A 23222-nucleotide genomic window follows, 5' to 3' on the forward strand; every position below is an offset into this window, starting at 1 on the left:
AAAAAAAAAAAGAAGATGAGAGGGCCAGGGAGTTGGCTCAGCAGAATAAGCTCTTCCCTGGCAAGCACAAGGGTCTGAGTTCAATCCCCAGTTCTGCCAAAAAAAAGAAAGAAGAAAAGAAAAGAAAAGAAAGAAAAGAAAAGAAAAGAAAAGAAAAGAAAAGAAAAGAAAAGAAAAGAAAAGAAGATGAAAGTCTCATTTGCAGTTTAACAGATTTCTACTTGGGAAAGTTAAAAGAATTAATTGAAAGATTATTCAAAAGAACAAGGAATTCAGTACAGGGATCAATTACAAAAAGAAAACAAAATTCAAAGACATTCCTAAATTTTAAGTAATAGCTGAAGAGGATTTCAAAATTATGATTTTCAAACTTCATCAACAATACTAACAAAATCTAAAAAGAATGTACCCTAGTGCATGGTACACAATAACTGCAGTGAATATCGCTAAAGGAGTGAATACAGCAGTGAATGAGAACAAAACGAAATATTCAGTATTATAAAAATGGTAAAGGGCTAGGGATTTAGTTCAGCAACACAAGCACCTGCTTGGCCAAGTGCAAGGTCCTGAGTTTGATTCCTGGTACCAAAAAAATGTTAAGTTTTCCCCATTTTTATTTGAGAGACAGTGAAAATTAAGGCCCAGCACAAAATTTTCTTTAGAAGCACTTTACCAAACCACTCAAGCAGGATATAAGGAGAAACAAATGATATAAACAATAGAGGGGAGCCGGCCAGATAGCTCAGTGGACTAAGCGCCTACTTAGGCAAGCCCATGGACCAGGGTTCCATCCCCAGCACCAAGTGCCATGCAGGCCCTGCCCCCGGGCCCACTGAGCTGGCCACCAAGACTGGGCATGGTGGCACATGCCTGTAATCCCAGCACTGGGGAAGCTAAGACAGGAGGATCACTACGAGTCCAAGTTGCATAGTGAGACCGTGCATCAAATAATTAAAAAGCAAAACAAAAATAAACAAATAAACAGAAAAGGAATCCTTAAATAATCACACAGACCGTCATTATTAAAAAATACAAGCTTATGATGCTGCCATTCATGTCGTTAGTGCAATAGGAGCAGAAGGCTGAGGAATACTGTAGTTGTGTAAAAGTCCAGTGGATGAAACATGGAATATTTTGTATCTTAGGAGAGAAATTTCTAACCTAGCAAACTAGAGAAAAATAAAATTGGATATCTACAACATACCATAATTAAATTTTCAAATTTATACACATATACACACACACAAATACATAGAGCCTTAAGTACAGGAAGGTTTTCAGACCTCTAAACTCAAAATCCTTTAAGTAATGGGCTGGCCTGGGTAGTAGTGCATGCTTGTAATCTCAGCACTTGGGAGGCTCACTCAGAGTTCAAAGCCAGCCTGAACTACGTAGCAAGATCTTGTCTCAAAAAAAAAAAAAAAAAATCCAAAACGAAAAAAGTCACTTAAGTACTAATTTTCTCCTGGTATTACCTTGGGTGTCTTTTCACCTCTTCTTTCATACTGATTTCGTTGTTGAATTTTCTCAGCAATTTCCTGGGCAATTTGACAGGTGGAATCGTATGTAGAGAACCTGCATCAAAGTCAAAAAGAAAGACGTTTCAGATTCTTTAGAAAAGACATTTCTCATGCTGCGCTGGCCCCATCCTGGGACACACTGAGCCAGCAACTAGTCCAGGCATGATGGCACATGCCTGTAATCCCAGCACTGGGGAAGCTGAGACAGGAGATCACTATGAATCTGAGCTGTGTAGCAAGACCCTGTACAAAAAAAAAAAAAAAAAAAAGAATATGGCCAGACATGGTGACACACACCTATAATCCCATGAATTGGAGACCAGTCTGGGCTACACAGTGTGTTTAAGGCCAGCCTGTATTACATAGAGAGACCTTGGCTCAAAAACACCAAAAAAAGAAAAAGAGAAAGAAATTCCTCATTTGTCTAAGCCAAGTTTTTAATTCTAGTCACAAGTTCAAACAGAAAAGGATCACAGACAGACACAGGAATGGCAGGAACTGTCGAGTGGTACTTACTGTGGCCCAGCACCCTTCCAAATGTTTCGCTTGTAACCACTTACTTAATGCACTTTAGAACACAGAGAGGGAGCGCTCAGTAGGAAAGGAGCCCCAACGAGGTAGCCTGACTCGCCCGCCTGGGACCCCAGCAGAACAAGGCAGCCTGGCCCTAAGACCTGGGCTCTTACGAACCTTGCTATTGGGCCGTGATAAAGCATCTGCACTCATTTATTTGTGAAATAACAATCCTGGAGGACCTGCACTGTACAGACTACTGCTTTGGGCACTGCAAATGAATAGAGCCGTGAACAACATGTGCAGCCCCCAAATAAGCAGGCTGTGTGTGCTGAGATGTGCTGACAAGAAAACTGCAGCAGGATGAAGAATGACTGAGAGGTGCTATGAGGACAGGTGACCCTGAGACAAGGTGAGAAGTGAGTCAGGCAGCTCTGCCTAAGAAGAGCTCCGAGATGCAAGAATGGCAGGTTCTGTGTGGCACGCAACAAACTGTTCTGATGAGGAAGGTTACATATCCGCTTGACACCTAAGTCTGCTAGAATTCTGTCCAAACACTTAAGTGACCTCCTACTTGCCGTTTAAGTGCTAGCATTTTGGGAGGAGTCACAAGGAATCCTCAAAGGCCCTGGTTTTGTCCTGTTACAGCACTTTCACCCATTTTCAGGAAAATACCGAAGCGTACACAAACACTTCATTTCTCCTACCAGCCAGTCTGTCTGTAAAAGTGAAGACCCTGCTATACTTGTAATGAGCATACTTGAAGCTTCAAAAATTGCCGTTTGCCTTCACATCACAATTTTTGCTTGAGAAAAGAATCCATTTCCAACTCTCACGTATCACTTGTGCATGGACAGAACTTGGTAAATGATTTTTTTGTTCTGTTCTTGAAATAGGGTTTGGCTATGATGCCCAAACCAGTCTCAAGCTCCTGAGCTCAAATGATCTCCTATCTCAGCTTCCCAAGGAGCTGGGATTACAAGGCATGCACCAGTGTGCCTGGGTGTTAAGTGGTTTAAAAAAAAAAAATGAAGACTCTCCAACTGCATCCCGTAGGACTCTTACTAAAGTAATTATAGCAGCAGCTAATGGCTGAGCACCTGATGTGAGCTCCTAAGAGCTCACTGTAAATTCACAAGGACACCAGAAGGCAGGGTTCCAAACTACTAACCCCGGAGTCTACAAAGTAGCAATATATATTACATCATTCATACATATTCAGGCATATGTACCTATGAAAAAAGAGCACGTAAGAAAACACATCATTATGAAAACGAGAAAAACTTGGTCTTGGTCCCTGCGTTGCCACATTTTCCTTCTTTTCTTCATACTGTCATCTATCTCAGTTTTAGTTCTGTGGTCCCAGATCAAATATATAGGAATCTACAGTGAAGTCTTGCCAAACATGAAATCTAATTAAGCATTTCTAGAGGTAGGAGATGGGAGAAATTACTGTTCACTGAGGCACTCAGCTAGGCCAGGCCACAAGGTGACACCTTAGGCTAAGGATAGCAGCAGTGATTTCGCAAATTATTAAACTCGGCACCCAATCACCAGTACTCAATATGTGCAAAATACTAGGTTATAAAAGCACAGACAATGGCAGAAATGGACACCAGAAAAGGGATGTCAGCATTTAAAAAACAAAACAAAACAATGGGAATTAGTGAATAATTTGATATAAGAAATGAGAAAAGTGAGCAATTAATGTGTTCAAGGTAAAGCCACTAAAAAATAGTGATGCCACTGCACAGGCAGAGGGACTGGCAAGAATAAAGCAAGTTTCCAGACCATGAACTCGGCCTCTGTTTAGCAGGAAAGCCAATGAACTTCAGCAAACAACCAGCTCAGTCATCACCTATTTCTATTAACCAGTAAGCTTTTCACTTGCTTTGATAAGGCATTTAAAAAGTAACTGCTGTATTCTACCTGTAAATATTAGAATACAACTCCCAAGGAAGGTATTGACTGGTTATGACTTTCAGTAACACAGAGAAAACTGGGATAACTTTTCCTAGGGTGTTTTGTTTTGTTTTCTTTTTTGTTTTCTGTTTTTTTGGGGTTTTCTGAGACAGAGTCTCACTACACAGCCCAGACTATTCTCAAACTCACGGCAATCCTTCTGCTTCAGCTTCCCTAGGGCAGGGATTACAGGTGTGCACCATCATGCCTGGCTCCTGCATTTTTCCAGGCCCCTTTCCATACTCCTTTCTATCCTCCCCACCAGCAACCCACTGTGTAAGGCGGCTGATCAGAGCACAGTAAAGGTCTACTTCACTTTCTGTTAAAAGAGAAAATCACCTAGTCAAATAACTGAGAACAGGAAGAGTACAGCGGGATTCCCCACTCCCAATAGTAACCAAGAAGGAGGGTTCAGTTACCCCTTTTCCAATTTAAATGGACAACTGGGAGGGAGGGGTCCTCCACTATTACTAGGCTTTATTTTTTTACTTTATGTACAAACTGGGAAAGTTAGCTTCCGGAAAAGTAAAGAGCAACTTAGCCAAGGTGTATCAAGGGCCTTACAAGTGTTCATAGTTAAGCCCAACAGTTCTACTTCTGTGGCAGCATCCCACGAAAATAGATGAGTAAACAAGGTTGGCCTTTGGCACAGCAAAAATCAAAACAACAACAAAGACAAAACCTAAAATAAATTATGCTCTTATGACACAGGGATATGCACCATAAAAAAATGCCTTCAGAAAATACTTAATGACATGGAGAAATCTTTCCTGTTTTGTAAAGCATTACACAGAATAATGGGCCAGGGAGTTAGCTCAGTAGAATAAGCGCTTGCCTGGCAAGTGCAAGGGCCTGAGTTCAATGCCTGGTTCCACAAAAAAAAAAAAAAAAAAAAAAAAAACCAGAATAATAACTTCATTATAAAAATCAATAATGGGTTTTCCCAAGTATCAGTTAAAGAAGTGACAAGAGCCGGCCAGATAGCTCATCAGATTAAAACGCCTGCTTAGGCAGACACAGGGACCAGGGTTCAATCCTCCCAGCGAGTGGTGCCAGCCCTGCCCCCGGGGAGCGCTGAGACAGTGATTGAGACTGGGCACGGAGGTTTGTGCCTGTAATCCCAGCGTTTGGGAGGCTGAAAACAGGAGAATCACTATGAGTCTGATCTGTGTAGTGAGACCCTGCAGACTCTGTACTAAGTATACACAAAAAAAGAAGTGACGCATTTTCTTTCTGCAAACATTGTGTACTTTCTATATTTTCTATTAGTAGTACATACTATGGTTAAAAAGTCAATATTAAATTAAGCAATGGGCCCAGATAATCCAGGTACCAGGTACTTTTGACCTTGGAATCTATTCTCCTAAAATCCAAATTATCTGTAAACAATTACAAACTGTGTTAGAAACACCAAGGTAAGATATATACTAACAAGAATTTTATACAGCTACGGTATGTCATAAATTATTAAACAAGTCAAGCCTGTTATGTACAGCAATTTGTTTCTTGGGATTAGCGTTTCTAGCTTTAACCATTTAATCCTTGGGATTTTATGCGGACTGAATGACCCTTATCAGCTGTTGTCTTTCTGCAAAGGGTAGAATCCTAAAGACACTAACTGGGGAAGGGTAAAATGTCTTTTCTCAAGTGCTTAAATTCTCTCCTGGAAGGATCCGACAAGATTTTTGAAGGGCCCACAAGACCTGCATCTAATCTATAGCTAACGACCGAGAATTCTGAACCGCGGGCTGCCCAGCGAAGGGGGCTCAGCAGATGGACTGAGAGTCCACAACAGGCTATTTCTACCTCACTTTCGCAGGAGTCCAGGGAAGTCTGCGCGAGCCAGCCCCACCACCAGGATGGGCGGGAAATCCCGGCGGCGAGAGCAGCCCCAAAGAGCCGGAGGAAAACGCAGAGCTCGGGGTCGTGCCCTCCGTTCCTCAGCAGTCCCCTTGGACTCCCGCCCGGGTCATCCACGCACGGACCGAGCGCCGTGGGCTGTGGCTCGGCAGGGGTCCCCTGCATCCTCGCAGCCCCTATCCTCATCCTGAAAGGCCTGCAGCCCCAAAACGACACAAGTGCCGACTCCTGGAGGCCCGACCTGCCCTCAGGTTCCCCAAGGCGCCCTACCCGTGGGGCTCACCAAGGGTCCGGTGCCATCGTGCAGTCTCCGCCGGCTGCTCGGACACTTCCTGCTCCCAGCAGCTGACTACGGCGGCCCGTGTGGTTCATTCCTCGCGGTTCGGCCGTTGCGCGACTGGAGATTGTAAAGTGAATATTTACTTCAGTTTGAAGCATCAGAATTGTAACCAAAACAAACAAACAACAATAAAAACGTGTAGGAGAAACTGCTAGGTGAAATTAAAGTAAAATTGTTATTGAACAAAATCAAAGTGTTTTCCCAAGAAGGTAAGAGTGTTTGGAGAAACCTCAAAATCTGCTCTCTAGCACTTCCTTAAGATTTTTATCCTTTTTCATTAAAAAAAAAAAAAAAAAAAAAAAAAAAAAAACTTGGATTGTGGCGATAATTGCATACTAAGTTAATATTATGATCATTACGTTATGCTTTAGCAAAGCTTTTTAAAAAATCTTTAAAATTTTTTACCCTGCTTCAAGCAAAGGGCTCACGCATCATAGGCAATTCACTCTTTAGTTACTTTTAGAATGCCAAGTTGATGCTTAATTATATAGTTAGCAAAAAGTTCACAGATACACAAAGTAGGGAGGAATCTTGTTTTGTGCATTTAGTACTCACTCTACCACCCTCCCTCTAAATTTACAGAAAACAGAAAAAGGATGCCCTCCCTACATCTGCAAGAGGGCATGTCAACCCAGCCCCCCATCTCCAGCCCCCTCCCCCCCGTTCCTTCGGGTAGGTGGACCTGGTGCGCATGCGTGCAACGGTTGCTATAACGACCAGGGGACGCGCGACAGAAGTTCGTACTGGAAGAGTTTGTGAGCCGAGCACCTCTCGGCGATGGGTGAGGAAATTTCACCCGAGACCGAAGAGGTGGCAGAGCTGCAACTTGATGCTGTGATTGGCTTCAATGGTGAGGTCTCAGCCACCCGCGGGCTGGCTGATTTAGGAACCCTGAGACCCTGTAGTGTTACCACGGGCGGTGAGAACCCGGCGGAATCTGAAGGGCAGCGCAGGGCAATGGTATGCTAAGAGCCGGCCAGGGCCCAAATCACTGGGGCACCAACAGCCTCTGCGGGCCGAGGGTCTCAGAGAGTCACGCCCTTGTCCCCAGCGCCAGGGAACCCGGGCACCAATAGCTCGGACAAACGCCGGCACCTAGAAGCTACACCCAGGGGCCGGCTGGAGAATTAAGGATGGGTGCGCCCCTTCTGCTGGGGGCCGCCAAGCCCCACACAGACCCAAAGCCTGGGCCACCTCAGGATGCTGTGTGTGTTTCGCCCCGAGCACCGACTCACAAAACACTGGCTATTGTGCTGTTGAGAAAGGAAGGTGAGATTTCTAAGAGGTGAAGGTTTGGGCTAAGATAGAAGAGGACTGGGACGCCAGAGGGAGCTGGAGCGATTATTTTGATCCGGGAGGGGGCGGCCGCTCTGTGCACATCTTGTGCCTAAATGTTACTAGGAACGTTAGAGCCGGGAAATGCTGCGTGGTTTGGTTTGGTTTGGTTTGGTTTGCTCTGGTTTGCTCTGGTTTGCTCTGGTTTGCTCGAGAGATGAAAAAAGCAACGCTATGTATTTCAGAAAATGAAAAAGTGTGTGCGACATCTAAAAACTTTAATGTTGTAGTTAAGTAGATGCAGATCAATCACTGACAAAAATTTAACCACATTCTAGGACTTAGCTCTTGAGTCTTTGTTTTTACTTTAACACTGACAGGAAGCAGGCCCTTCATAATTTGAGTACTGACCATTCTTAGAGACATTACAAAATCATTTTTAAAAAGGAAACAAGATCAAGGAATTGAACAGCTTCCAGTTGCAAACTTTTTTTTATGAATTTAGGACAGGGTCTACAGGGTGTACAGGGTCTCACTGTAGATCGGACTCCTAGTGATTCTCCTGTTTTCAGCCTCCCAAATGCTGCGATTACAGGCGCACAACGCCATGCCCATTTTCAATCGCTATCTCAGCGTGCCCCAGGGAGCAGGACCAGCACACAATGCTGGGGATCAAACCCGGCTCAGCTGAAGCAGGCGCTTTAGTCTGCTGAGCTGTCTGGCTGGCCCTACAAAGACATTTTTTTGAGACAGGGTTTCACAATGCAGTGCTGACTGACCTTGAACTCCCTGTGTAGCCCAGGCTTGCTTTGAACTCAAACAATCTTCCTGCCTCAGTTTCCCAAGAGCTGGGATTACAGGTGTGACCACCACGATCAACTTAATAGTGTTCCATTTCTTGAATATATAAATATACACCTATATATGCATATATTTGCCATGAGCCACCATGCCTGGCTCATATGATTGTTTATAAGGAGACTGCAATTTAAGAAGACTGAGGCCAGATGTGGTTGTACATGCCTGTAATCCAAGCACTTAGGAGGCTGAGGCAGGAGGATAAATTTTTAAAAAGAAAAAAAACACAAAAATAAAAAAATTCTCCAATTTTTATTAGGTATATCTCAATAAAATGGGAAAGGAAAGTTTAAGTCCAGCGTCAGTTTTAAGTGACCACGAGGTGTTCTGAACAGTACTGGAATTATTTATAAATAATAAATTATTTATTTATTTATTTTGTACAGAGTCTCACTATGTAGCTCAGACTCGTGGTGATCCTCCCGTTTTCAGCCTCCCCAGCCATTTTGAGGCCAGTCTAGACTACATAGTGAATTTAAGGCCAGTCTGAACCACATAATTGGACTGTATCTCCAAAAACTAAATGAAAAGTTTTTTTTCTTCAATTACTCCATATATTTAATACTATATCACCAAAAATACAACTATGACTTTTTTGGGTTTTTTTTGAGACAGAATCTTGCTTTGTAGGGAAGGGTGGCCTCAAATTCATGGTGATCTTCTCACGTCAGGCTCCCAAGGGCACTTTAAAGGGTTAATATTGTAAAACAAATATGAAAGTGACCAAAAATTTGGACCTAAGACAAATAACAAAGAAGAATGTATAGCTAGTTTACATTAAAACATATTACAAAGATTTGTCATTGTTGAGGTAATTCTTAGCAAATGCAGTATTTGAAAGGAGGTCATGGTCTGGAGAAAGAGATCTGGGGAAAGTTTCCAGTACTGTTCAGAACACCTCGTGGTCACTTAAAACTGACGCTGGACTTAAACTTTCCTTTCCCATTTTATTGAGATATACCTAATAAAAATTGGAGAATTTTTTTATTTTTGTGTTTTTTTTCTTTTTAAAATTTTATTTATTTATTTATTTATTTATTTTGTACAGAGTCTCACTATGTAGCTCAGACTCGTGGTGATCCTCCCGTTTTCAGCCTCCCCAGCACTGGGGTTACAGGCATGCACCACCATGCCCGGACTCAGTGGCCAGCTCAGTGTGCCCAGGGGCAGGGCCAGTGTGGCAGGTGGCACCAAGGATCAAATGCTGATCCCTGTGCTAGTCTGCTGAGCTATCTCGCCAGCCATATTTTTGTGTTTTCTAAACAGAGGGACTCACTTTGTAGTTCAGGCAGGCCTTGAATTTGTCATCCTCCTGCCTCAGCCTCCTGAGTACTCAATTAGCAATGTATGCCAACATGCATGCCTAGCTAACTGTATAAACTTAATATGTGTGACATGTTTTATGTATGTGTACACTGTGAAGTGATTCCCACAATCAAACTAATTGGCATATCTACCTCATGTAATTGCCAGTTGTGTGTGTGAGAGAGGACACTGCAGATCAAACCTCTTAGCAACTTTGTAACACGATGTTGTCGGCTGTTGTTCATTGGGCCTCCAGGACTCAGTAATCTAGTGTACCTGAATCTGTTCTTTGGCTAACTATCTCCCCATTTCCTCCACACTCTTAAGCCTTAGCAACCACCACTCTACTCTCTCCTCCCATGAGTTCAGCTTAAGATCTCGTACATGAGGGAGACAGCTTAGTATCTGCCTTTCTGTTTGGTTTATTTGACTTAGTGTAATGTTCTTTGGGGCCATGGGGAAAAAATGGAATAGCCATTTAATGGAATGGCCATTAAAATGGAATAATTAAAAAGATGGAGTAGATATAACTCAAAAGATACCCAAATGGCCAGCCGGTATAAAGAAAAGTGTGCAAACATTCATTGGTGAATCATCAGGAAGGTGCAAATCAAAATCGCAATGAGATGTCATCTCATATCTGTTAGAATGGCTTTTATCCAAAAGCAAGAAAGATAATGAGCGTTGGCAAAGACAGGGAGGAAGGAGAACTTTGTACGCTGCTGGTGCAAACAGGTACTGGTCAGTTTTCCATCACTGTAACCAAATTACCTGAGAAAAACAACTTAATGGAGAAAAGGGTTATTTTGTTTCCATAGTTGAAGGAAATGGAGGAGGAAAGCCACTCAGCTCACAGAGGAAAGAGCTAACTCCCAAGAGGAAGGGGTCAGAGGAAGGGGCCAGGGACCAGATGTAGAAGCCCCCACTCACACACAGCGAACATGTGCTTTGCTGGTCTCCCGGGCATCTCTCAAACCAATCACTTTAACATCAAGATTAACCTTCACAGGATACAAATTGGGGTGCCCATTACGGGGAACAGTATGCAGGTTCCTAAAAATATAACTACAACGTAGTACACCAATCTTACTTCTGGATATATATTGAAATTACTATTTTGGAGAGATATCTACAGTGCCTATGTCCATTGAAGTGTTATTCGCAGTAGTCAAGATACAAAAACAGCCTGTTTTCATTGACAGATGAATGGATAAAGACAATCTGAAACTACACAAACATCCGGTAATGTTCATCAGAGTCCCAAGCAAAAGAATTTGACTGGGTGTGGTGGCGCAGACCTGTTATAGCACTGGGAAGGCTGAGGCAGGAGAATCACAGATTTTGAGGCCAGCTGGAACTACATAGTGAGACTCTGTATCAAAAACCAAAACAAAGCAAAGGTAATGCTGTTTTCAGAATCATAGATGAAGCTGAACAGTGTAATGCTAAGTGAAATAAGCCAAATTTTTGTCTTTACCAAACTTGGCTGAGATATAGTACTTCCATTTGCCCTATGGCCACACTGCTAGCTGAACCAGCTTCTGTGCTCCATGTACTCCTGCTGGAAGGGTCACAGGAATAGGGCCCAGGCTTTTGCTGTCCCCCCAAGGTGAGGCTCCTGCACCACATCTTTGGGAGCTAACTGAAAATGTAGAATCTCAGCCCCACCCCAGACCTGAAATTAGAATCTGCATTATAGCGAAATCCCTTAGGGATCACATTCACATCAAAAACTGAAAGAGTAGTGTGCCACACCAAGCCTCATGTCTATGGGGTGAAATTACTCATCACACCCTACGTATTTTAAAAGAACCTGAGCTTATTTCAAAGGGGCTTTCTGTTTTTGTATTCTCGAAAAATACTACCAGCCACTTCTGCACCTGATTATGATTTTTTTTGTTTGTGTTTTTGTTGTTGTTTCTGTTTGCTTGTTTTGTGAGACAGGTACTCAATATATGTAGTCCTGACTGGTCTAGAACTAGCTACAGAACCCAGGTTGATCCCAAACTTGAGATCCTCCTACCTCAGCCTCTCGACTGCTGTTATTACAGGCACGTGCCACTGTGCCCACCCTGGCTCTAATGCTTTTTAATCTCTCTGTCTTTTAGGACATGCTCCCAATGGGCTCAAATGCCATCCTGACCAGGAGCATCTGATTTATCCCCTGGGTTGTACAATACTCATTCAGGCAATAAATACTCAAGAGCAGAATTTCCTACATGGTCATAGCAACAATGTCTCCTGTTTGACCATCTCCAGGAATGGGGATTACATTGCCTCTGGGCAGGTCACGTTTATGGGGTTCAAGGTGAGTAGAGGGAAAGCAATTCACTGTAAATTGATTAGACATGCCACCCTCCAAGATCAACTGTATTCCTGGCCCTTCGCCCTGTGTGGCATGTAGATGCCTGCTCTTCCTCCTCCTCCTTGACTTTTGGCGATTTATTTTCACTCCCTCGGGCTGCCAGTGAAGGAATCTGGTGTTTTGACAGCAGATGTTGCAGCCTGTGACTGAGGATGTTCAAGAGCAAAGGTCCCTTTTTAAAATTATTTCCACTCTGTTATCTGCCACATTGACAAAACATGGTCTCATCTCCAGAAAAGTGGCATGACTGATTACTTCTCTGCAAGAGGGGTGGTGGTCATCCTTCAGATTCTTAAGCCTGTCTGGGACCTGACAGTATATTCTCACCCCCAGGCAGATATCATTTTATGGGATTATAAGAAAAGAGAGCTGATTGCGCGGCTGTCACTTCACAAGGGCAAAATTGAAGCTCTGGCCTTTTCACCCAACGATCTGTATCTGGTATCCCTAGGAGGCCCAGATGATGGAAGGTAATGAGTCAATTCTACTACTTCTTTTCCACCAGATCTATTTCCAGATGTTAAATATGTTGCCCCCTCTAGTGTCCTCTGTTGGCCCAGCCAAGTTTGAGTACTCAAGTGTGAAAAACCTAGGAAAGAAGTACCATCCAAAAGTGGTTCTCAACTTCCCCAGTGACATTATACTATGCTAGAGGAAGCAATACTTGGTATATGTTCTTAAGTAAATATTCAAGTGACATAGCCAGCAGGAGACGAAGAATAACATCTGAGGTTTGTGTAGGCTTTAATACTTCCATCTACCTTTACATATACAGTATTTTCTTGTTTGAGCTCCACAGATCTATTATGAAGTTTTGCATACTGCCAATTCTCTTTTTTTTTCTGAAATCATCATTCATTTATGCATTAATATGCTATCAAATTCAGTTTTCTATACACTATGAGGCTTATTCCATTTTGTACTATTGATACACATACTTAAAAAATATTTAACTCATTTTTATGAGGAAATTAAATATTTTTGTAAAAAAATCATTTGTTACTGTTCTCTCCCAACAAGCTTGAAACAACTTTCATCCAAATCGCCTGACTCATTTAAACATCTCAGTTCAGTGGCAGCATCTCTGAAGGCCCTAATGTACACAATTCTAGCCTACAGAACACTGTTTTACACGGTTACATAGTATATAATTAAAGGACATTTTTGTAATAAACATTTTCTCTTTGATAGGATACATACAGTTTTCCCATACACCCCTTCAATCACTCAAATATATTAAAAATGCATCTTCCTTTAGAAGGCACACACATTTACAGGTTCAAGTCTTTATTGTTTTAAAATTGTACAGGTCTTCTACAATACGATATCTTGTTATTTAAATGACCTCTAAATGGTTAATGTACAATGTGTCTTTTTCTGAAACTCAGTCATGAATTACGATTTCATCAATATGAGTATTCTAAATAGTCATAAAGATGTTGGGAAGGCGAGTTCCACTGAGGACCGCGGCGGCCGCGCAGCCCAGAGACTGCCTGTGGAAAGTGCTTTTCGAGATTGTTGATTACTTATGGCTGATCTTAAAGTCAGTCAGTCAAATTACAGAGCTCTTTTTTTGAAACATCAAAGGGCATTTTAAAAAATGAAAGAATTTGCTTTAGTAATCTACTGAGGCAAACTCAAATGCCAATTCTCTCAATATGCAAAAAGTCAACACATTTTTCACTATTGTTCCTCCTTCAGTAGTCATTTGAAGATGATCACACTATCCCTGGATCATATGATTGATTTTGTAGTTGCTGTTGGTTTTTGTGGTTATTTATTTGTTTGTTTGTACTGGTGATCAAACCCAGAGATGATAAACTACTGAGCTATATCACCAGCCCTTTTGAACTTTATTTTGAGATACAGTCTTACCAAGTTACCAAGGGTGGCTTCAAATTTGGGATCCTTCTGCCTCAGCCTCCTGAGTACCTGGGATTATAGCTGTGTATCACAGTGCTTGGCTCTTATGTAATTGTCTTTAATGAAAAATATATCCAGAACTTAGATATTACTATTCTAACCTCTGGCCAACAAGATAGCTTAGTGGACTAAGCACCTGCTTAGGCAAGCGCAGGGATTGTGGTTCAATACCTGGCACCACATGCCACACCAATCCTGGTCTGAGGATGGGCTGAGCTGGCCAGAGTCCGAGCATAGTGACACGTACCTATAATCCCAGTGCTGGGGAGGCTGAAAGGAGGAGGATCATCATAAGTCTGAGCTGCGTAGTGAGACCTTGCAACAACCAAATACACTTAAAAAAAATTCTAATAAAGCACTTATTCTCAACCTGAGATGCACATTGGAATCACCTGGAGAGACTTTTTTTAAAAATTTGAATCCTACTTCATTTTTTTCTCCATAACTTTATTGAGAAACAAATAGCAATGAGACAGTTTCAAACCAAATTGGTAGGACAGCTTCAATAATTAACACATTGCATACACTCTTCCTAGTGGTTAATTGCTGTGCAAGATACAGACATGATATCCTATTTACAAACACCATTAGAACAAATCCCTCCATTCATTAAAAGAATGTAACTATATATCTATCCCAACCACTTTGAATACACAGATACAAAATGGACATTCATCTGTATCCCCTTTTTTTGTTAAGTTCCGTTATTTGAATATTATAGGTGTGTAAACTCAGCAAAATATTCTAAAAGAGTCCAGTAGCCCATAATAGTATTGGGTCTTCCATTTGACTGGCAATGTCAGAAATTGTTGACCTGAGTCCCCTATAGCTCAACATAACAGCATGGCTTCACTTCTTATATTTCGTTTTTATACTTTTCTGCTGGACAGTTAAGACCAATGTAAAGCAGGACCTATGCAACAAGAGTTGTAGCTTTTGGGTCTGATAAGGTCAGTGAAATCCCCTCAGGATTTATCCTGAGATCCTGTACCTCAGATTGTAGATCCTTTGTCAGTGCAGCCATGTGGATGAGTCAGGGCCATTGCTTGGCCAATGTGCTCTCTGTGAAAGCCTGAGAGAATGTTTTCTCCACCTGGAGAGACTTAAAAAATATTCTGATGTCTGGGTCCAGCCTGGACAGTCTTGGAGTTTGGCGTAAGGCCATTCCATCTCTATGCCTTGCCAGAGAGAGTAGGTTTGAGGGGAGAAAAAATGCCCACTTCACCAAGGTTAATCTGGCAACACTGTTATTCTCCCTGTAATTTGAAACCTGATCTTAGGCTGTCTGCAGTTTGCTTGAAGAAAACTGGGGAATGTCGAGGAGGCAGTGAGAGAAGGCAATGAACAGTGTGATTGTAGGCAAATGCAGGGTGCACATCCCTGAGAGGTCACTGGGGTGAGGAAGATGGGTTCTGCTCAGTGAGGTCAGAGCATCAGGCTCAAGCCTGAGCCTGGGGCAGGGGTCCTCTCTACCTAACCACCTGGCTTCTGCACAGATGGAGAGTGACAGAGGGAAGATGCACACTGCAGTGCAGTTCTGTGGTTTGTCTTTCTGTGTGTACCTTTTACGTTTTGTAACCTATTTATGAAACTTCTTCTGTATCAATGTTATACAGTCCATACGGTAATAGAGATGACACCAAGGACATCTTCTACGCATCCGTCCTTTGTCTAGCCTTAATCTCAGTCTTTGCAATGACTATGTGTGAGCCCATGGTACAGATTGCCAGAATTACGTTAGTGTCCTTTATTTCATTTTAAATTTTGAACTTGCTTCTGAAACAGTAAAGCCATGCTTGACCAAGGTTTATAAAGAAATTGTGTTGTCCTACTATGCAAAATGACCCAGGATTCAAAGGTATAAGACTCCTGGTACCAGCCCTCGTATCCCCTCACCATGAAGCGCTCTGCTCTCCAAAGGTTTTTGGATTCTTGTTTGTTTTTGTGACTTTATTGAGATATATTTCATCTACTATAATTTGCCCATTTGAGATAAGTTGGGTGGTTTTTAAATGTATTTTATGGAGTTTTCAACTTCCCTTATAGTCAGTTTTAGAATATTTTTCAACTCCCTCAAAACAAACCCCATAACTGACTTGTCTCCTTTGTACAGTCTCCTTTCTGCCTCTTAGATTTGCCTGTGCTTGATAGTTCCCATAAGTAGAATCACACCGTGTATAGCCTCTTCTGTGTAACTTTTTACTATACATAATATTTTCAAGGTTTATCTACTTATGATATGTCATTATTTTGTCAAATAATATTCTAATAGTATTATATGGTTATGTCATATTTTATCTGTCCATGTATCAGCCACTGGATTTTTGGATCATTTTCATTTCTTTGTTCTTGTTGTGCTAGGGCTTTTATAGTCTTTTCTTTCCCTTTTATTTTCTTGTTATTACTTTCAACTTTTATGTGAGCGATCTCTCAACTTTTCTACGTTAGATGCTATTAATTTCTACTATGAAAAAAGAAAAATATAGCTTTTATACCACTTCCTCATTCTTGGTGATGTTGGCTATACCCTGATTTTAAATTACCTGTAATAGTAATGCATTCTACACACAGAAAAAGTGGAACGTATGGATATATTTAGCATTAACAAGGTTTGTGACATTTGTATTCTTTTCCCTTAAATATCTTGATAATATCATTTTGTTTTGTTTTTGTTTTGAGACAGGATCTCAATTTTCAGTTCAGGCTGGCCTTGAATTCACTATGTAGTGCAGGTTGGTTTGAACTCTCATCAATCCTCCTGTCCCTGCCTCCTGAATGTGCCACCACACCTACCTGGCTCGACGCAATCATTTAACAATCACTATACCCTGTCCCTACCATTCTTGGTGTTGCTACTGAGATACTGTTCAGTTCAGGGCCAAGGATGCTCAGAAATAAGGAAATGTTAACCTAAAATAATGCTTCTTAAAATTGTGGGTCCCAGGGCTGGTGAGATAGCTCAGTGGACTAAGGTTCCATCCTTGGTCCCACATGCTGCACCAGCCCCACCTCTGAGGCACAGTGAGCTGGCGAACAAGTCCAGGCATGGTGGTGTAATGCCTATAATTCCAGCGCTGGGGAGGCTGAAAACAGGAGGCTCACTACAAGTCTGAGCTGCGTAATGAGACCCTGTACCAAGTATATTTTAAAAAAATGAAACAGACAACAACAACAACAAAAAAAACGTGTGGTCCCCATGGGCTGAGGAGATAGTTTGGCAGTCTAAGTACCTGCCTGGCAAGAGCAAGAAACCGAGTTCAATCCCTGCTACTGCATGCCATGCTGGCTCCAGAACCCTGGACACACCATGCCAGTCACCAAAACTGGCACTGGGGAGGCTGAGACAGGAGGATCATGAGTCTGAATTGTATAGCGAGACCCTGTATCAGATAGATAGATAGATAGATAGATAGATAGATAGATAGATAGATAGATAGATAGATAGTGTGGTCCCCAGACAGCACCAGTATCTCACCTACAATTTGTAAGAAAAGCAAATTCACAGTTCTCCTGAGTTAGGCTAGATAGATAGATAGATAGTGTGGTCCCCAGACAGCACCAGTATCTCACCTACAATTTGTAAGAAAAGCAAATTCACAGTTCTCCTGAGTTAGGCACTGTAGACTGCTTTAAGAATTCTTCTATAAATTATTATTATTATTATTATTTTGTATTTTAGAGAAGGGTCTATAGGGTGGTCAGGGTCTCACTACTAGATAAGATTCGTAGTGGTCTGCCTGTTTACAGCCTCCCAAGAGCTGGAAATACAGGCGCACGCCACCATGCCCAGTCTCAATTGCCATCTCAGTGCACCCCTGGGGCAGGGATGGCACTGCAGGCCTAGGGATTGAACTCCAGGCCCCTGTGCCTGCTTGCAGGCACTTTAATCTGCTGAGCTATTTGGCTGGCCCTTTTCTTTCTTTCTTTTTTATTAATTATTTTTTTTCTTTTCTTTTGTTTTGTTTTGGGTTTTTTTGTTGTTGTTGTTGTTGTTTTTGGTGGTACCAGGGATTGAACTCAAGACCTTGCGCTTGTCAAGCAAGTGCTTATTCTACTGAGCTATCTCCCCGGCCTATAAATTATGGTTTTAACTGTACAGACAGGTATGGTGGCATACACCTGTAATCTCAGCACTCTGGAGGCTGAGGCAGGAGGATCACTTTTGGTTCAAGGCCAGCCTGGCTACATAATAAATCCAAGGTCAGCCTGAACTACATAAAGCAACCCTGTCTCAAGAAAAAACAGAAATTATAGGGTGATAATTAGACACATATACATGTTGTATGACACTATGTAATGATCATATCATCTGATCTGTCTTAATAATGCTGTGACACATGTTCACATTTGGGAGAGCCAGGCAGATAGTTCAGCAGACTGTGAGCCTTCTTAGGCAAGTGCAGGGACCAGGGTTTGATCCCTGGCACCGCATGCCACACTGCCCCCACCCCTGGGTACGCTAAACTGGCCACTGAGACCAGGCTTGGTGGTGCGTGCCTATAATCCCAGCACTGGGAAGGCTGGGAACAGGAGGATCACTATGAGTCTGAGCTGCATAGTGAGACCCTGTACCAATATGAGGAAGAAAGAAAGAAAAAAAAAAAAAAGAAAGAAAGAAAAGAGACAAGACAAGACCCTGAGTTGACCTGGGCTGGCTCCTTACCCATAAGAACTATTAAATAGCAGATATGCATCACATTTGGGACCCTTACCTGATTCCATTGCTGTAATATTTCCTCACAGAAAATTTTTACGTGAAATAAATGGATGGCAAACTTTTAGGCCTTGCATGTCTGAAAGATGCCTACTTTAGCATCTGACTTGACTGATGAATTCCCTGTCTTCAGCCTCATAATGATTTTCCTACAAAGCTTGAGAAAAGTGCCACCTATTCTACTATCCTGGATAATATCACTGGGTGTTCTAATACCCAGTATGAAGAGACTTGGAGGGGGTCTGTGCAGTTTTTTCCTTATTCCTTTATTAATAACCAATATTGTTTTCTTTCAAGAGCTACTGAAAGAGGTGTTTCTTGTTTTGAAAGCATAATTTTTCATGATTTGTTCCCTTCTTGTTTCTGCAGCGTGGTGGTGTGGAGCATAGCCAAGCGAGATGCTATCTGTGGCAGCCCTGCCGCTGGCCTCAATGTTGGGAATGCCACCACCGTGGTCTTCTCAAGGTGCCGGGATGAGATATTTGTCACTGCTGGAAAGTACGTCTCTGCAGTCAGTGTTAGAACCCATAAGTTACTCTATTTTCTTGCACAGAAAATCTGCTCCCTCACATTTAGGGGAACATCTATTTAGTCCTGGGCAGAGCAGACACCTTGCATCATAATTTTTGGAGTCATTTAAAATCCTTTTAGTTAGATGTGGTTTGAATATGATTCTTTGAAAACTGCTGATTCCTACGGGAGGGATTTGTTGACCTGATGAACCCATCTCATATTCTTTTCTGTCACCAAAACACATTTTTTCCCATCTGTGTTCACAAAGTAATTTGCACAACTGCACTGATTCACTTACCATTGATATTTCTTACCACCTGCACTTGATTTGGGTCTCATGCAGTGATATTTTGCAAGTGAACTGTGCCAGGAAATTTCAAGTGGTTAGCCTGTCAGCCATATGTCATGATTTCCGGTAAGGCCAGCTTTAAGCACGTGCAGTGACCAAGGTGAACGTCTAAACAGAATGTCTGCTGCTTTCTAACACAGTACTTTTTTATGAGTGGATGGACAATCAGAACCCTGTTTGGGGTTGTGGGAAAGGCTAAGCATATATAAAAGCATATTTTTATGCATTTTTTTCATGTCATACAGTAGCTCAAAGGAGAGGAATCAGAAAATGTCAGAGTGTATGTTGGATAGAATGCTTTTCAATCCATTTGTTGTTTCCTATCTATGAAAAGTACATACTGTCAGCTACTTTCCCAGACAGAGTTAAGAATCTGGGCTGTTCTCTATCTATGAGATCTCCTGTCCCTACCTTGTGACACACTGCATGCATTCATTCCAGGGCTAATTAGGAGGAAGGATTCATTGGGAGGTCCTGAAACCGCCTACCCCACATAAAAGCCAGCAGATCATTTTAGGGCAGGGCTCTGATGCCGCAGCACTTGACCCTTCCTGCCAGGAATGCCTGCCCTCCAGGGCTGCTGGTGACCAAGAGGCTCCTCTGCTTCTATCAGGTTTGCAGAGTGGCTTTATGAAGATTTTGTTTGAAATTCTTTCATTCCTTGGTGGCTGCTTGGTAGAAGGCACTGGTCTGTTCTAATGGTCACAAACATTTCTCCAGGAGTTAAAACTATAGTTTTATACCAAAGAGAAGGTTTTAAGAATAATTGGTATTCTAAGTCGGCTTCTGTTTCAAGTGACACTACTACTGAGAAAGTTAATGTTCTTCAGTAAGTTTTCTGTGATGGTTCTTATATTCCCTGGGTTCTCCAGTGTATCCCCAGGTTCGTGAGGTTTATTTATTTATTTATTTAATTTGTATTTAGTACAAGATCTATAGGGTCTACAGAGTCTTACTATCTAGATCGTACTTGTAGCGATCCTCCTGTTTTCAGCCTCCCAAGCACTGAGATTACAGGCGCGAGTCACAGTGCTCAGTCTCAATCACCATTTTAGCACACCCCAGGGACAGGGCTGGCATGGCAGGCCAGGGATCAAACCCCCAACCCCTGCGTCTGCCTAAGCAGGCACTTTAATCTGCTAAGCTATTTAACTGGCCCCACATGGGTTTTATTATATTGTCTTCATACGATTGTCTGTGGATTCCATATAGAGTCATCAAAAAGCTCTTTTTATTTTTAATTTGGAAATTACATTTAAAATATTTATGAAGCACTTACTACACTGTTATGTGTATAATTCTGATAGTTAAAAAAAAAAACAAAACAAAACCTGGAGCTGGGCATGGTGACACATGCCTGTAATCCCAGCACTTGCAAGGCTGAGGGAAGAGGATTGTTGAGAGTTCAAGACCAGCCTGGATTATAAAGTGAGCTCAAGGCCAGCCTGAATTGCATAGTAAGACCCTGTCTCAAAAAGACAAAGACAAAAACAAACAAACAAAAAATCTAAACGATGTATTTTTAATCTTTGCTATCTTAAAATATTAGCTGAAATCTGACTGTGCTGTTGACCTTGATGTATTTAAACAATTATTAATTCATATTAATTCAATGCACAATAACTAAAAAGTAGCCATATATCAAATCCTGTGTTAGATGCTATCTTAAATTAACTTTTAGGGGCTTAATCTTATTTGTCTTTCTTGAAAAACAAAACTTTCCATACTAAAGTATTTTCTCTTAAATTTTTCAACACCATTCAGGACCTTGGCATCCTCCTGCCTAACAGAAATGTGGTGTCCCAAACAAATGCCTCCCCACCCCCCTTTCCTAGCATAACCATCGTACTTTATGTTCCTGTGAGTTCAACCGTTTTAGATGCCACATGAGTGAGATCATGCAGTGTTGTTCTTCTGTGACTGGCTTATTTCACATGTCCTCCAGGTTCATTCACATCCTCATAAATATCAAAACATCATGCACACATTTTTTACTTGTCAGTTAAAGGGAAGGAAACTTAGGGAGCTCCAGTTTTCTCTGTTGCATATCTGCGTGCTTGGATTTGGTACAGTGAATAGAGTACGCCCTTCAGAGGAAGAGGACTGGGTGTAAACCCCTGCTTTGCTATATACAAGCTCTGTTTTTGGAGAGCGAGGTATCATGTGACTCTACTGTTAGGGTTGTCATGAGGACTGAGTGAAAGATCTTAAGTAGAGTTCCAGGTTATTAAAAAAATCTTTAAAAATGTTTAATTCTCTTCTCTTCAACTTCTCCCGCAGTAGTACACAGAGAACATAAAAGAAATGAACTGGCTATTAAATGGATCTCCATTGAATTGTGATTTTTTATTTACAGTGGGACAATTCGAGTGTGGGAACTGGATCTTCCAAATAGAAAGATCTGGCCAACTGAGTGCCAAACAGGACAGATGAAAAGAATAGTTATGAGTATTACAGTAAGTATTACTTCAAGTAGTATTTTCAGTGACTGTCACTACAAGTTCCTGCTGCCAGCAGTGGGTGTGGCTCAGGCTGCCTGGAGGAAGGTCAAATATGCACAGTGAGATTGTTAGTGAGGAGGTGCAGGTGGGAGGGCATTAAGTTTGGGAGCGCCCTCTGGAGTCGGGGAGGAGCTGTCTAGACATAGCACTGGCAGTCTCATTATGATTGGGACCTGAGCTGCCCTCACACTCCTAAGGGGAAGCAGGATAGCTAGGTGGCATTCACATCCCCATGCTACCAATGTTATTGCTGCCACTGGAAATAACGTTTCTGATAGTAAACATCATTGTGAAATTCTGAATCTTCCATAAAGAAAAATAGTGATATGTGCTTCACGTAGACATAAACTTTCATAGATAGAACTCTTCTGCATTGGTTTATGCCCCTTGTGTAATGTGTAGGCGTTGTATGAATAAGGGCTCTGGAAGAGATACACATCCCCTCGGGAGAAGCGTACCTTGCTCCTAGGAGCGCTTTGCGGTAGCAACTCAGGAGCAGGCTCTGGCAGGCCGAGCCTTGAGTGACATCACGTGGACTGCACAGCTTCCCTGGAGTCTAGCATTCCTTCCAGGCCCGTGTCCGGTCCTGCTCATGCTCCACAGGGAGCCGTTCTTACCCAGCTTGATTTAACCATTGCACAATCTGGAAGTAGAAGTAGCCGTGTGGCGGGGGGGGGGGGGGGGGGGGGTCTTTGTAGGTCTTCCTGGGGTTTCAGAGGATACTCAGCTCCTCCCTGGTCAGAGCTTGTGATCACTAAGAAAATATAGCTCTTCAGGGTTCCTTTCTCTCTCCCAGATGGCTGATGATGACAGCTTTTTCTACCTTGGCACCACAACTGGAGATATTCTGAAAATGAACCCCAAGACAAAGCTGCTGGCAGACACGGGGCCCATGAAAGACAAGTACAGTTTGGTGAGTGGAGACCAGCAGGGTCTGATCTGCTCTGCATTTCCTTCTCTCCACTGACAGCACAGCCTTTCGTTAAGAGTACGTACATAGCCGGGCATGGTGGTGCACGTCTGCAATCCACGCACTCAGGATGCTGAGGCAGGAAGATCACCTTGAGTTTAAAGCTAGTCTGTGCTATACTGTCTTTTTTTTTTTTTTTTTTGCGGAACCGGGAATTGAACTCAGGCCCTTGAGCTTGCCAGGGAAGTGCTTATTCCACTGAGCCATCTCCCCGGCCCCTATCCTGTCTTAAAAAAAGAAAAAGAAAAAAAAAA

General features: G+C 42.2%; 2 protein-coding genes across 3 annotated transcripts in view; one reads left to right on the plus strand and one right to left on the minus strand.

Annotated features, from left to right (window-relative positions):
- The window catches only part of Stx8 (syntaxin 8), a 305754-nt gene extending 299483 nt beyond the window's left edge, over window positions 1-6271 (minus strand). For both annotated transcript variants that reach the window (XM_004645159.3, XM_023705411.1), the window contains exons 1-2: window positions 6139-6271; window positions 1476-1575 (exon numbers count right to left, since the gene is read on the minus strand). In XM_004645159.3, the coding sequence (XP_004645216.1) occupies window positions 1476-1575; window positions 6139-6227 (189 nt within the window). In that variant the 5' untranslated portion in view covers window positions 6228-6271. The remainder of the gene's footprint in view (window positions 1-1475; window positions 1576-6138) is intronic.
- Window positions 6272-6930: 659 nt separating this feature from the next.
- The window catches only part of Cfap52 (cilia and flagella associated protein 52), a 58171-nt gene continuing 41879 nt past the window's right edge, over window positions 6931-23222 (plus strand). The window contains exons 1-6 of the mRNA XM_004645160.2: window positions 6931-7045; window positions 11742-11941; window positions 12332-12468; window positions 19005-19133; window positions 21854-21953; window positions 22795-22911. Of these exons, the coding sequence (XP_004645217.1) occupies window positions 6973-7045; window positions 11742-11941; window positions 12332-12468; window positions 19005-19133; window positions 21854-21953; window positions 22795-22911 (756 nt within the window). The 5' untranslated portion in view covers window positions 6931-6972. The remainder of the gene's footprint in view (window positions 7046-11741; window positions 11942-12331; window positions 12469-19004; window positions 19134-21853; window positions 21954-22794; window positions 22912-23222) is intronic.

This window comes from Octodon degus, unplaced genomic scaffold (assembly GCF_000260255.1).
Source record: "Octodon degus isolate 3935 unplaced genomic scaffold, OctDeg1.0 scaffold00219, whole genome shotgun sequence".
In the NCBI taxonomy this organism is placed as follows: domain Eukaryota; kingdom Metazoa; phylum Chordata; class Mammalia; order Rodentia; family Octodontidae; genus Octodon; species Octodon degus.